Genomic DNA, 14,498 nt, shown 5'->3' with positions numbered 1-14,498 from the left:
TTTCCAGCTGAAATATAGGGCGTCCACTTTCAATGCTTGCCTGTGTTAAGTCCTTGTGCAGAATCTTTTTAGTTGGTAGTTGTGAGGGGAGGCAAAGAGATCTATGTCTGGGCATCCCCATTTCCTTATCACGCTGAAGACTTGTGGATCCAGCTGCCACTCGTGGGGATCCATGAGGTTTCTGCTTAGTTCAACTGCCAGAGTATTTTTCCTTCCTGGCAGGAATTGTGTCTGCAGATGTACTTGGTAAGTCAATGCTGTGTCCCACAAAGTCATGGCTAGTCTGCAAAGGGGGTAAGAATGCATGCCTCCCTGTTTGTTTATATACCACATGACCGTGGTGTTGTCTGTCTTTATCAGTAATTGTCCCGGATGAAGTAGGTCCTTGAAGGCTGTCAGGGCATTTTGAACAGCTAGCATCTCTTTTTGATTGATATGTAGATGCATTTGGTTTGAGTACAATGTGCCCTGAATGCATCTTCCTGCCAAGTGGGCCCCCCAGGCATAATCTGATGCATCCGTTGTTAGTGTCTGTCTGGCTGGGGGTAATATGAATGGCTGTTGAAACTCCTGTTGCAGGCAGGGAATGAGAGTAATCATAGTTTCCAGGTTGTGGCAATGTTAAGTCCAAAAACTTTTCAGGTACCACTGAAGTTTCCTCATATGCAGTCTTGCATATGGAATTAGTAGGATGCAGGATGCCATGAAGCCCAAAGCCTGCAGAATTTTTCTTGCAGATAACTGGGCCTTTGTTGCCAACATTTTGAAATAGGTAGTCAGTTGCCTTTGTTTGTCTGGCATGAGATAAGTCATCTGGGCAGTTGTATTTAAGCTTGCACCCAGGAATATTATCTCTTGAGAGGGTACTAGTTTTGATTTCTTTTCGTTGACTGTGTACCCTAGGCATGTTAGAAGTCTTTTTACAAATGCCAGATGCTGTAGAAGAATGTCCTTGTTCTCTGCTTGAATTAGATAGTCATCCAAGTAAGGATATATTTGTATTCCTCTTTGTCTTCAGAAAGCAATTACTGGTGCCAGGCACTTTGTAAAGACTCTGGGTGCAGTAGATAAGCCAAAGTGCAGTGCAGAGAATTGGCAATGCATTGAGCTAGTGTTGAATCTGAGGTATCTTCTGCATAACTGTCTGATTGGGACATGCAGGTATGCCTCTTTTAGGTCTAAAGTCACAAGCCAAGTGTTCTTGCCCAGCATGGGCAGAAGCTGCTGCAAAGTCAACATCTTGAATTTTGGTATATCCAGGAATGTGTTCAGAATAGATAGGTCCAGTATTGGCCTCCAGGCCTTGTCCTTTCTAGGTACCAAGAACAGTCTTGAGTAAAATCCTTGTCCCTGCTCTTGCTCTGGTACTTGTTGAATGGCCCCCATGTCCATGAGGGATGAGACTTGTTTTTGTGCCTCTACCCATTGCTTTTTTGGCAGATCTGGCCAGCCGTTTGCCTTTGGCAGGGTATGAAAATGGAACTTGTAGCCTTGTGAGACGATATTTAGAACCCACTTGTCCTGGGTTATAATGTGCCAATTTTGAGAAAAAAGTGCTAATTTTCCCCCTAAGGGTGCTGCCAGGAGATAAGTGTTTGGTGCAGGCAGAGGGAAGTCAATGGGACTGGTTCCTGTATGGTTGTGATTTGTCTTCTCCAACTCTGGAGGTAGAAGCACCCCATTGCTCTGACCTGTATGAACCTTGTGCCTGGGATCTGCCTCTAGGGCATGTGGATCTGCCCCTTTGAGGTCTATCTGATACAGGAAAGGACCGATTCTTTGTTGGCCAGTGTCTACTAAACCTAGGTGGCTGTACTTGTAAAAAACCTTTGACAGTTTGCATAGATTTAGCGTTGTCCTCCATTTTCTTTAACACCTCTTCTGCCTTAACACTAAAGTATCATGCTGTAAAGGTGCATCTAATAATTTAACTTTGACATGATCAGGCAGATTTTGTTCCTTTAACCAAACATGCCTTCTAATTACAGAACCCGTAACTGCGGCCCTGCAAGAGGCCTCCAAAGAATCAAAACCACATTGCAAAGTATGCTTTCCAGCTTGTTCAGCTGCATGCAATAAATCCTGCATTTCCTTGTTTTCTGCACATTCTGAGTTTAACATCATTTTCTGTTTAAGCAATGCCATGACATGTTGCTGATATTTGAGCATATGAAACTGACAGTTTAAGGCCCTTGTAGCCAAGGCAGCAGATGTGTAAACCTTTATCCCCGTCTATCCAGTGCCCTAGAATCTCTGTCAGAGGGGGTAGGTTTTTTTGCAGCAGAAGCCTTAACTCCATTGGGACCCTGTGAAATAGTTTCTGGGTCTGCAGCAGGGTTTTTAAAAAGGAATTTATGGGAGTCAGGAACCTTGTAATATCTGTCAGGCTTAACAGGAGCTGGAGGTAAGGAGTCAGGGGTAAGACTAGACTGCTTCTTTTATACCCCTGACAACCTGATGGGGAAGGGGCGACAGCAGCTGATGCAGGACTCGGGACTTTGGAATTTGGGCCAACTGAGGGCAACCTGCCAGCAGGATTACCCAAATGTAATGACTGCAACAGTGAAACACGAAGAACATCCATACCAGAAGAATGTAGTGCCCTTGAAATCACAGGCACTCAGGTTAAAAGAGCCCTCTCCAAAGCCAAAAACTCAGCACCAATGGGACTGGACAGTGTCCCAGGTTGTGTCCTACAAAAACTCAAAGATGAACTAACCCCTCACCTAAACACATTGTTCAAACTCAGCCTCTCCACAGGCTGCATGCCCATAGAATGGCACACAACGGTTATTCTGCTCCACAAAGTTGGAGCCATAAAAGACCCCGGGAACTATTGCCCTATAAGCCTGACTAGCTTGGTCTACAAGGCTATGGAGTGCATCAACATGGATCTCATTAACAGAGACATTGGGAACCTCCAAATACTAGACCCTACCCAGTTCGGCTTTGTTAAGGACAGATCATGCCTCCTAAACCTGGTGGACTTTTTTGAGACAGTTACCAAGGCTATAGATGAGGGAAAGGAGATCCACACAGCTTACCTAGACCTAGCAAAGGCCTCTGACACCATTCCCAATTCAGGTATTATAGATAAGCTGACCAGCCTAAACATAAACCCCTATGTCACAAGATGGGTTGCCAACTGGCTCACGGACAGAACCCACATGGTAAGAGCTGTGGGAGCTAGGTCTGACTCTAAACCAGTTACAAGTGGCAATCCCCAGGGCTCAGTCTTGGGACCCCTCCTGTTCGGCATATACTTCATAGAGGTACAGGCATGCACAGGACGACTATGGCTGACCAAATTCGCAGATGACTGTAAACTAAGGGCTATAACTGACTCTCCGGCTGACACAGACATTCTCCAAAAGGGTCTCACTGAGACAGATACCTGGTGTCAAAACCATGGCCTCAAGCTAAATGCCAAAAAGTGCATAGTCATCCCCTTTGGAAAAAACATAGTACCCACAAACTACCACATAGGTGGTAGCCCCCTAAATACAGAAGACATAATAAGGGATCTGGGGACCTGAGTAGACAGTAACCTCTCCTTTGATAATCACATTGCCAAAGTGGTTAGAAAATCCTTCTATTTGGCCCTCCTAATCACAAAAGGGTTTGCATCCAGATCAAAGGAGGTCATTGTGCCCCTCTACACATCACTCTTCAGACACATTATAGAATAAAACACCCCATTTGGGATTTACCTTACAAGACACCTGCAACAGCTGGAAAGACCACAGAAGTACCTCACCATGAGGATCACTGGCCTCAAACAAATGCTCTATGAAGCTTGCCTGAAGAAACTCCAGCTGTACTCGGTTGCATAGCGCCTACTCAGACGTGATCTCTGCCTGACATACAAGGCCATGTCCAACCCAGAATTGATGGACATGCTCCATTTAAAGAAAACCATATCCCTTCGAGCCACACGCTCTAGGGATCTAAACCTCACCACAACAATAAATAGGATGTGCTGGAGGGATAGATTCCTGTCCCAGAGACTTCCTATGCCCTGGAACAGGATTCCAATCGACATTAAGCAGAGCTCCTCGTTAACCCTCTTCAAGAGAAACCTTGACGAGTAGATGGGAAACAGAAAGTATACCCTGGGGATCACTTCAATGGCTCTGCTGGACAGACGCACAGGGAACTACTCTAAGGGAGCGGCGAAAGCCAACACTTTCCAGCTAGACTTATAAATGCTGTCGGGCAGATAGCCTAGTACCTACTTATGAAACTATAAGCCTAAGTACATTTAAAAGTTTTTTTAAAAATAAACCCGAAGTCTGATGTGGCACTAAACCTGGCCCATTCCTTTTCTAATAATGCTCTGACTGCATTAGAGTCAGCATTATAGTCAGTTACAAAATTGCTTAACAATTGACCATTGTCCTTACTTAACAATTCTTGTTCCATTTCGTTACTAAGGAGGCCATCGCCCAAAATGGGCTTAAATTTCTCCTTTTTTCCTTCTCTAACTTCTTGTTCTACTTTTTTAATCAGGTCCACAGGGTAGCCTCTTTCATAAACATCTCAAATAATTTTCTACATTCATCATCGAAATCTGTGTGATTTGATGTCATCCTACTCCCTCTTACGTATTGTCCCTAAATTATGCCTTTCGTCTGATAAAAGGGGGTGTGCACTATTAAATGCTAAGTAGGAGTTGGTGAATGTCTCCTTTTCTGTATACTTTGGAACTGAAACTACCCATCTGTTTAGTAATAGAGATATCTAAATATTCAAGCTTGTTTGTATCAATTTTGTGTATAAATCTTAAAAATTCAGTTGAATCTGATAAATAATTAACAAATTCTAAAAATCTGTCCTCAGTATCTACCCATAAAAAACTCATCTCGTCCAGGTATCTTTTATACAATTTCCAACAGTTGGCATACCTGGAACTTAGGATGAATTTATCTTCCCAAAAAGACAAAATAATGTCTGCATATATGGGGGCGCATCTAGCCCCCACTGCCACACCTTGCTGTTGATGGAAGAATTCATCTTCATAATGGATAAATTTGTTTTTTAGCACAATTTCCATTAACGTTAAAATCAAATAAAACTCCTTATTACTAAATTTTCCGTACTTCACTAGTGCTTCTTCAAACATTTTCATTCCTTCTATGTGTGGGATAGAAGTAAATAAATCTAGTATATCCATTGTAATAAAAATCATCCCTTCCTCATACATGCTCCCTTTAATGTTTCTTAATAAATCCCATGAGTCCTTAACAACTCCTTGTCCACTCATTGCCATTTTCTTTAGTTTGTTATCTAAAAACTTGGCCAAAGGGCAGTAATTGACCACTTAGAGGCAACAATTGGTCTCAATGGTGGATTTTGAACACTTTTGTGGACTTTTGGGATTCTGAATATGGTGGGGGTAGTAGGCTTGTCTACATGTAAAAAGTTATAAGTATTTACATCTGTGGTACCTTCTAACAATAAATCATTCTAGTTCTACTTTTTTGTTCGCTATATTAATTTAATTTATGGAAACTCTTCTATATTTTAAAGTGTCTTCTAGAATATCCATCATCTTTGCTTCATAGCTTAAACTATCCATGAGTATAGCACTCCCGCCCTTATCTGGCCTCATAACACTCACTGTTTTGTCTTGACTCAATTCCTTTAATAGAATATTTTCCTCTCATGAAAGGTTAAAACCAATTTTGTGTCTGTTGATTTCAACCCTTAGTTCTCTTTCCATCAGGGCCTCAATTTTTTTTTAACTGAGGGTGTAAGGGTGGGTTAAAAGTGCTTCTCCTTTTTAGTTCCGTGTCCATTTTTGGATTCAATTCCTTACCAAAAAAAAGAGTTCCAAGTTTTTCTTTCTAAGAAATAATTTTAGGTCAATAAACACTTTGCTAATGTTAGTTTTATTCTTAGGTATAAACTTAAAACCTTTTGATAATAAATTGAAATATGTCTTGTCTACTTCTCCGCTACTGTAGTTGTAGATTTTAAGCTCCTTAAAACTACATACACCACCATCTTGCTCTATAATATTGTTAGCTACTAAGGATTCTGTCTGTTCCGATGGGCAAATCTCCTATCCCCTCCCATATTGTAATTGTAATGTATTTCGGGGAGGTTTCTTATCCTTTCCGACCTTCTTAAAGGGAGGAACTCTAAAGAGTTTTGTAAATCATACATATACTCATTATTATTATTATTTACTACATTATAGATTGTTCCATAGTCATTTCTTTCCCTATTCCAAACCTACTGTCTTTTGTCCTGTTAAACTCTTTAGGCTTAGATAGTTTGTCTTGTTACTATATTCCTTCAAGTCCCTGTCAATTTTCTTACTTTATCTTACATAAGTACATTTAATTTTAGCCTCTGTGTTCTTTAAAATATCAAGATATTTATTTTTCTCTTTCTCCACTGTAAACAAAAGGTCATTCATAATCTTGTGGTTAACTTCATCTAGCTCCCCATACATCACTTCCATCTCCCTTTCATTTTCTCTAATAATGGCTTTGAGAATTGCAAAGCCACAATTGTCAGATATTTGTATTAGTTCTCTATGGAAGTATGTTCCTTCTTTGACCTTATTTGGGTACTTAAAGATTCTTAAACTGTTTGGTACAATTTTGAGCTTCAGGCATTCAGTTAAATATGTATTTCCCATCTCTAAATTCTTATATTTAAAAAGCAAATCATCCAAAATATTTAAATTATGTACATATGTAATATTCTCATCCTGTTCTACATTAGTGTTTACAGGTTGTCTGTCACTAAACCTGTATTTTGTAGACAGCAATGTTTTAAAATCAATTTTGAACCTTGTGTTACAATTGGTACTGTCCATATGCTTCAAATTGTTGTTCTGGACTTCATTTCTGCCCGTTTCCACATCATTCTCCTCAAAAACATCTGGAAAGCCATCGCAACCAGTTCTGGATACAGTCTGACTGTTTTTCCATTGGTGTTTGTGCTCTTCTCGTGCCATATTCTCCCTTTTGAAACTGTTCCTGATTATCAGGCATGCACGACAATGATTCTGATGTCATCTGGCTACTAGGAGCGAGCAAGTCGATTAGCTGCGACAACTGACCAATCAGCTTGTCAGTCCGGTTTGAATCTCCGCCCCTGACAGCACCACAGTTACATGATGCACTGCCAATGACAAGTGTACATCAATTAAGCAATTAGTATTTAAACAGAGCTATATGTTCAGTATGCATTTTCCATCTGAAGAAGTCTGCAGACGAAAACACTGGTTATTGGTCTGTAAAAGCATTACTGTCTATGTACTGGCGGCAAAAGGGGTATTTGTTAAGTGTTTTTTATTTTTATGAAGTGGAGTGAATATTAAATATATTTTATCACATCAAGAGGTTTCCGTGGGCTTTTTCCAAGTGCTTTGGTGATATCTGAATACATATGATGATGTAAACTTATAAAAAGGCACATTTTGAGCTTGTGGAAGTGCTTCAAACTTCATTGGTCTTAAGTGGGATTTGAGCCCACACCTCCAGGGGAGACCATAACCTTAATGCAGTGCCTTTTTTTTCAGGGATAAGTCATCCTCTGGCTTGTCACTACATATATATATACATATATATATGCTAGTGAACTGGATATGGTCGACTAGGCAACTGATTGTCAGATGTACAAGATTGCACAAATCCAGGGGTAGGGAAATGTTCCCATTCCTCATGTTTGTGTGAGCTCAGAGTTTATATATATATATATATATATATATATATATATATATATATACATATATATACATATATATATATATATATATATATATATATATATATATACACACACACACAGACACACACACACACACACACAAAGACACACACAATGCATACAATTAGCAGGGATGTGGGGGAATTTGGGATCCTAACTCCCTGCAAAAATGGTATTTTATTTGTTTTTTTAAAAGAGAAAGATTACATGCACGAAGGTTGTTTCTTGGCTCATGTGTACTGGCATGTCGATGTCAACATTATCCAATTGACAACAGGTGTTTTCTTTCATTAGTAGTACACCTATACATGTATTTATATATGTACTTGTGTGTTTATATATAGACATATAGACACAAACACTCTCTCTCTCTCTCTCTCTCTCTCTCTCTCTCTCTAAAACACACACACACACACACACATCTTTGCTCTCATGTTTTGTGACTTGTAGGATTGCTGCTGTTGTCAGTAACAGCCTCTCAATGCTTTAAGAGTTTTGTGGTTAAATAATCAAATCAATTTGCTGAGTTAAAATTATTCATGGTAAACCTGAATATGAATCAAAGATCTGTTGTGGGGACAGAATCCACAGTCTTTTGATCTTGTCAGCATTAAAGTTAAATATGGATACATTTAAAAAAATCACCGTAGTATTGAAACAATGCAAAGGAAACTTAAAATGGTGCTTTTTGTCATCTGTGTGACCATGCATAATCTTCTTAAAAAAAATACAACCCAACAGTTTAAAACTCCATCCACATTATTCCTTTATCTGTTTAAAAATACTTTGGAAACAACACATTTAAATTGTAAAATTGATCATGCTTAAAATAATATTTATAGTGACAGCTTTCTTATTCCCAAAAAATGTGATAAGACACAAAAGCAAAGAGAGAGTCTGATGCTGTCTCTAACAGGCACAGAGTGCACCACTGATGGCAAAGGTTTGAGTACCACATGTGAAAGCTAGAGGAGTCACCTAAGAACATGGAACTGAGTGGCCTTTGGCCTGCTTAATAACACTGGAAGTAGGACATGGATACTGATGACCTGCTCCTGACCTCTACTGGAGACTGGAGAACATATATTATGGGTTGGTGCCTAGACACAGCTGTGCTGACAGTGGAAAACATCTAGATAAAAGGAAGAAGAAGTATGTTCCACTCCATCACTTGATGTTACTGCAGGCCTAAAACTGGCTTTAGGGGAAAAAAAGTACTGTGAAGAAACCCCCCTTCTATTGCTTCGAGTACTTGAGATGGCTACCATTCCTGCCATTGCTGTTGTCAGTTAATGGCATCTAATTCACAGTTTAAAGGGCATGGGATGGATCTTCTGGGTGGTTATCAGAGGATGAGAACCTCCTTTGGATTAGGATGATGAGACCGATGTCTTGGAACATGAATAAATAAGCATAAAAAGTTGATGCTAAAAATAATAATTCAAGTTCAGTTAAACACAAATGCAAGCAGAATAATTTGGTCAGAAATTAATTAAAACAGCTATTTAACAGTACATTTCATAGATGTTGCTAGATGGTTTCAATATTAAACATTCTCCTTAACTGTATATTTTTATTAACTCAGAGTCACAAAAATGGAAATCTAATGGGAACGTTAAATCCTACTAACACATGGTTGAAACCAGAGAGTTGATCAAATGTCAAGAACCACTGATAATTCCACTAACAAAATAAAAAGAAACAAGCCTAAGACAAATAATACTGTCAGTTGTGAACATACACAGTAAATTCATTTGCAGTAACATGAGCTGATGAAAAGTACTCCAGATAACAAGCAGCATCTGTAACAATTTGAACCGTTGGGAACCATATTAGTTAGTCCTGTAATATGAGAAATAACTGGTCAAAATATAGAATTACCTATATTCAGAGACTGGAGAAAAAGGAATATTCTCAGAAATGACAAAGTATGGCAATCTTGGTATACATAAGTTTGGCAGGTGTGGGGGCATATCCCCAACAATGCGGGGTACATGGTTCTTGCTCTCCTCTGCAAAAATAAGTTTAAAGGACAAAAATGATATTCAATATTTGGTGTTATCCAGCAGTTTCAGTTTTTTTTTTTTATTATGTTGATACCATTTTGGGTCCCAGCATTTCAATAGGGAGATACAGACAAGAACTGCAGAGCTACACTGCTGTCAATGAGAATCAGTGATGTCCAAGAGGAAGGCAGAGGACACATCATTATCCAGTCTCAGGGTATGGAGTCATGTTCTACAAAGGACACATCATTATCCAGTCTCAGGACATGGAGTCCTATTCTACAAAGGACACATCATTATCCAGTCTCAGGGCGTGGAGTCCTATTCTACAAAGGACACGTCATTATCCAGTCTCAGGACATGGAGTCCTATTCTACAAAGGACACGTCATTATCCAGTCTCAGGACATGGAGTCCTATTCTACAAAGGACACATCATTATCCAATCTCAGGACATGGAGTCCTATTCTACAAAGGACACGTCATTATCCAGTCTCAGGAGATGGAGTCCTATTCTACAACTTCAGTCTTCAGTTAATCTGGAAATGGAAAGACTCAATATAAGACCATTTTTTTTGTCATACAAGTACAACATAATGGTTCTTAGAAAGACTGAAGCAGGAAAAATGTGCAACATAAAGACCAAAAAAGTCTGATGGGATAACAGCTCTTCAGGGGCTACAGTGGATCAAAATAAAAGACTCTGGTCCCTTATTACCAACCTGAAGAACAAGAGGATAAGAAGTACATACCTGTACCTTACTAAACCAATGATTTTCCTGATTTAAGGAACAGAAGTTTATGAAATGGATTTTTCGGCTACTTCTTTACGTCTTTCTCTCTCTTATTTAGTAATAGAATATCTCACAAAAGTTAGAATGATTTAGTAACTTTTCAGTAAGCTCTGTAATGCTTAATGCAAACTACTAGACAATGCTTGTTACTTTGTAATTCCAGACCATGAATAAACCATTTTTAAGTAACAAAATGTCCATAAATATCTATCTATATATATATATATATATATATATATATATATATATATATATATATATATATATATTGTTGTTGTTGTGACTTTTGGCTTATCCCAGTTAGGGGTCGCCACAGCGGAACTCCGGTCCGCTAATGTTTGGTAGTGGATTTTTACGTGCTGAGTTACCAGCCCTGACGCACAACCTTCAACGAAGCACGCCCATTCACATATGCCTCCACACAGAAGACGCTCTAGCTGAGAATCGAATGGGACAACGTCTTGCTGTGAGGCGACAACGCTACTGCAGCACCACTACCGCGGGTATCTATATATATATATATATATATATATATATATATATATATATATATATATATATATATATATATATAGCAATAGGCAGTTTGTTTATAAATATAAGATAAGTAAACTATTAAAATGTCCCCCAGCATATATTTCCACACAGTTCTGTAGCTTCTGTTTGGGGAGATTACCTGTACTTTTAAGCTAGCTGACATGCTTATTTTCATTAGAGTCTTTTAATTTCATTTCTTTTTCTATGCAGGCCTCAAGAAGCTCCAGGAATGTAAGATCTTTTCTAGGATTCCGTTGTGGATTTTGCTGAGTGTAATTATCTATGTTGAACACAGGATGAAATCCAAGGTTTTCCAAAATAGATTTCATATGCTTTGGGGTTCCAAGAGACTTCATTGTTACTACCGGTAGAGGAAAAGTGCCTAGTAAAAAATAAATAAATAAATACTGAAATCAGACATAACTATCATTATTTTCAACATCTCATGGATATAAAAATTAGCCAGGCTGCAATATTATCCATAAAATCTGAAGAGGCAGCAAACAGGACTACAACTGCACAGTTAAATCAGCATAAATCAGTACAGATACAAAGTACAGCTTGAAACAATTATAAGACATTGAAAAATTAAGGTGTGACACAATACTTATGTAACATCAAGTCTAATGGCAGATATGACCCCTAAATGATACCGTTCTTCCTGTCTACTCATTTAGGGGAAAATGCATCCAGACTACTGTTTGTGTTCCTATCCACTCACCTCCATAGTGCTTTCTTTTCCCTTTTCATAAGCATTACTAAATTACTTAACAATTTTCACTTGTACAGTCTTGGCTTGGAAACTGAAATACTCTATTCCCTACACATGTCTAGGACTCATATAGGATATCTCCTACTTTATACATTAATCCCATCTAAAGTCTTGGGTTTAATAAATTATAAAACAAAGGTAAAAAGTGAAGCCATGTTTACTGCTGCACCAGTCAAAAACATCTGTTGGTGTAAGACTAGGATGTACATGAAAGCATATTTACCTTGTTATAAAGTATTTACGTATACATATGTGTGGGGATTTAATAAACTCCAAGTAGTAAAAGTGTAAGGCCTACACGGAGTGTACAGTGGCCGTGTGCCTCACATATTATTGAAGACACGCTACTGAGGGAGATCAGTACAACATGGTTACTGAATCAGTGTAGGGGTGTGTTACAGTCTCCAAAGATGAGTAACACACCCCCTGCACTGACAAAGTGCCACATGGCAGTGAAATATAAAAGTTAAATATTTTAATTTAGTGTTATTTTTTGTGTGTATGTGTGTGTGTGTGTGTGTTTGCACAGGGCAATGCAGTGCTTAGCAATGGACATGTGTCAGACATCTACAAATAGAAACCAGACACTTAATTTTAATGCAAAATGTCATGTTTAAAGATATCTGTGCGGGTTCGCATGGCATGGGGCAGTGCTTAAACTTAATTGAGAGCTATAAGGAAATGTATAGCAGTAGTCATCATATCTATGTAGCTGAATCATTAGAGTCATGGCCCTGTGCCTCAGTTCGCATTTTTTCTGGGAAGCATTTGTTACTGCATTTTGTTTGTTGGACTGGGAAGCTGGTATTATTTGGTGTTTTTTTGTCTTCATATATTGACATTTGTTAACCGGGTTAGTCCAGGTGAAGCAGAAGCCCATTTTCAGTGGGGACTCGAGAAGAAAGGCTCCAGTTACACACAAGTGTACAATACATAAAGTTTACACTCCAAGATAAAGGAATTAAAATACATAAGGGTAGGAAATATAAAAGTAAAATACATACACATAATAATAAACTATACATACACATAATAATAAACTATCAGTAAGGAACAATTAATTTCATTTTAATTTAGTTTATTTTTAAAAATCCGGTTTGCACTTAGCTAAGCTCTGTTAAGCATTGTTAAGACAAGCAAAGCAGTGCTTAAACAGGACCCGTTTTAGCACTCCTTAGCAATGCACAGCTCCATTTAGCTGGTTTAGGCACTGCTAAGCAATCCCCATTTAATAAGTCCTTAGCTCAGCTAAGCTGGTTTGCTCACCACTAAGCAATGTTAGGCATTGGGAGTTTAAGCACTGCTCAGCTAAGCATAGTGGTTTTGTATGGTGCAAAGCAAATCTGAGCATTTTTAAAAATGGTTCAACAGCAGCAAAGGGTGGGAAAACAACCTTATTTACGTGCAGCAGGTGGGAATACAGGCAGAATCTGTTGGAGTTTGATCTTGGCAGAGACTATGGCAGGAGCTGGAGAGGGTGCTCGCTTCCGGGCTCAGCAGTGGGGCATTTTGAAGTCCAGGGTCATGGTTGGACTCCTCATAAAAGACCGTGACAACTGGCTGTTGCAGGGCCAGTACCAGGGGTTGGAGTATAAATCAGAGGCCTGGGTCCGGCTGGCATGCGACCTCACCAGTGTGACTGGTATCCCCTGCACAGGTGAACAGGTGCATCACCATTATGACGACCTGAAGCGTAGGAAGGGAGATCTCTTGGCAACATGATTCCAAGATGCTCAGGACCAAAATGCCCCACAAGTTTGTAAATATTGTAAGCATTCTTTAACCAAATTCTAGCATGAATATCTGACAGGCAGGTACACATAATGGTGTGTTTCTCTCCCCACAGCTCCAGAGGAGAGAGCACGCAACCTGGAGGCCAATGCAGGGCACCTGGCCAGATTGTGCCACGAGTGTGGTTAGTACATATGCATCTTGCAAGCTATATTCACATAAGAAAGTGTACAGTACTAACTGCCAGTAGGTATATTCTGCTTTGGGCATAATGCCAGGTAAAGTTCAATAAAGATGAAAGCATAAAAAGTACAGTTTTGTACCTACCATAAATGTAGATGTCCGATAGGTATGCATCTGAAGTCCTAACATATGGGTTGTCCTGCCTCAGGCAGCCCTTCGGTCGGCCGGATTCCAAAGTCTGGGTCTGGCCTCGGCTGATGTCGCACTTCACCCGACGTCATAGCTGCTGTTTATTGGGTATAAAGGCATCAGCCGACGCCATTTTCCTCAGTGTTTCTTGCCCCAGATGCCAGGTGCCCTCTAGGAAGGCTAAATTTGGATAAATGCAAATAATTCCAAATAGTAGAGAGCAAACAATATATAAAAAAAATATATATATATATACATATATACAAACAAATACACCATAATAGATTCCCCCAGCCAGCTAAAAGAGGGGTAAATACCCTAGGAATACCACAGAGGGGAAGGAGGGTGGGTAATCCTGACTGCAGATGCATACCTATCGGACATCTACATTTATGGTAGGTACAAAACTGTACTATGTCCTTCAAGGATGCATCTGCAGTCCTAACATATGGGTAGAATACCATAGCCAAACTGGGGGAGGAGGCACTAAGATAAAGATGGTGTAGTTAAGATCCCTTGCAAAACAGCAGTTGCAAAACCTGCTCGGGATCTAGAGTATAAG

General features: G+C 39.3%; 1 protein-coding gene across 2 annotated transcripts in view; it reads right to left on the bottom strand.

Annotated features, from left to right (window-relative positions):
* Positions 1-11,049: 11,049 nt before the first annotated feature.
* Positions 11,050-14,498, bottom strand: part of LOC122813771 — a 450,190-nt gene continuing 446,741 nt past the window's right edge. For both annotated transcript variants that reach the window (XM_044086265.1, XM_044086266.1), the window contains exon 7: positions 11,050-11,443. In XM_044086265.1, the coding sequence (XP_043942200.1) occupies positions 11,214-11,443 (230 nt within the window). In that variant the 3' untranslated portion in view covers positions 11,050-11,213. The remainder of the gene's footprint in view (positions 11,444-14,498) is intronic.

The sequence above is a fragment of the Protopterus annectens genome, chromosome 10.part0 (genome assembly GCF_019279795.1).
Source record: "Protopterus annectens isolate FY-2018-M chromosome 10.part0, PAN1.0, whole genome shotgun sequence".
In the NCBI taxonomy this organism is placed as follows: Eukaryota; Metazoa; Chordata; order Ceratodontiformes; family Protopteridae; genus Protopterus; species Protopterus annectens.
This window is presented reverse-complemented; position numbering and strand designations above follow the sequence as displayed.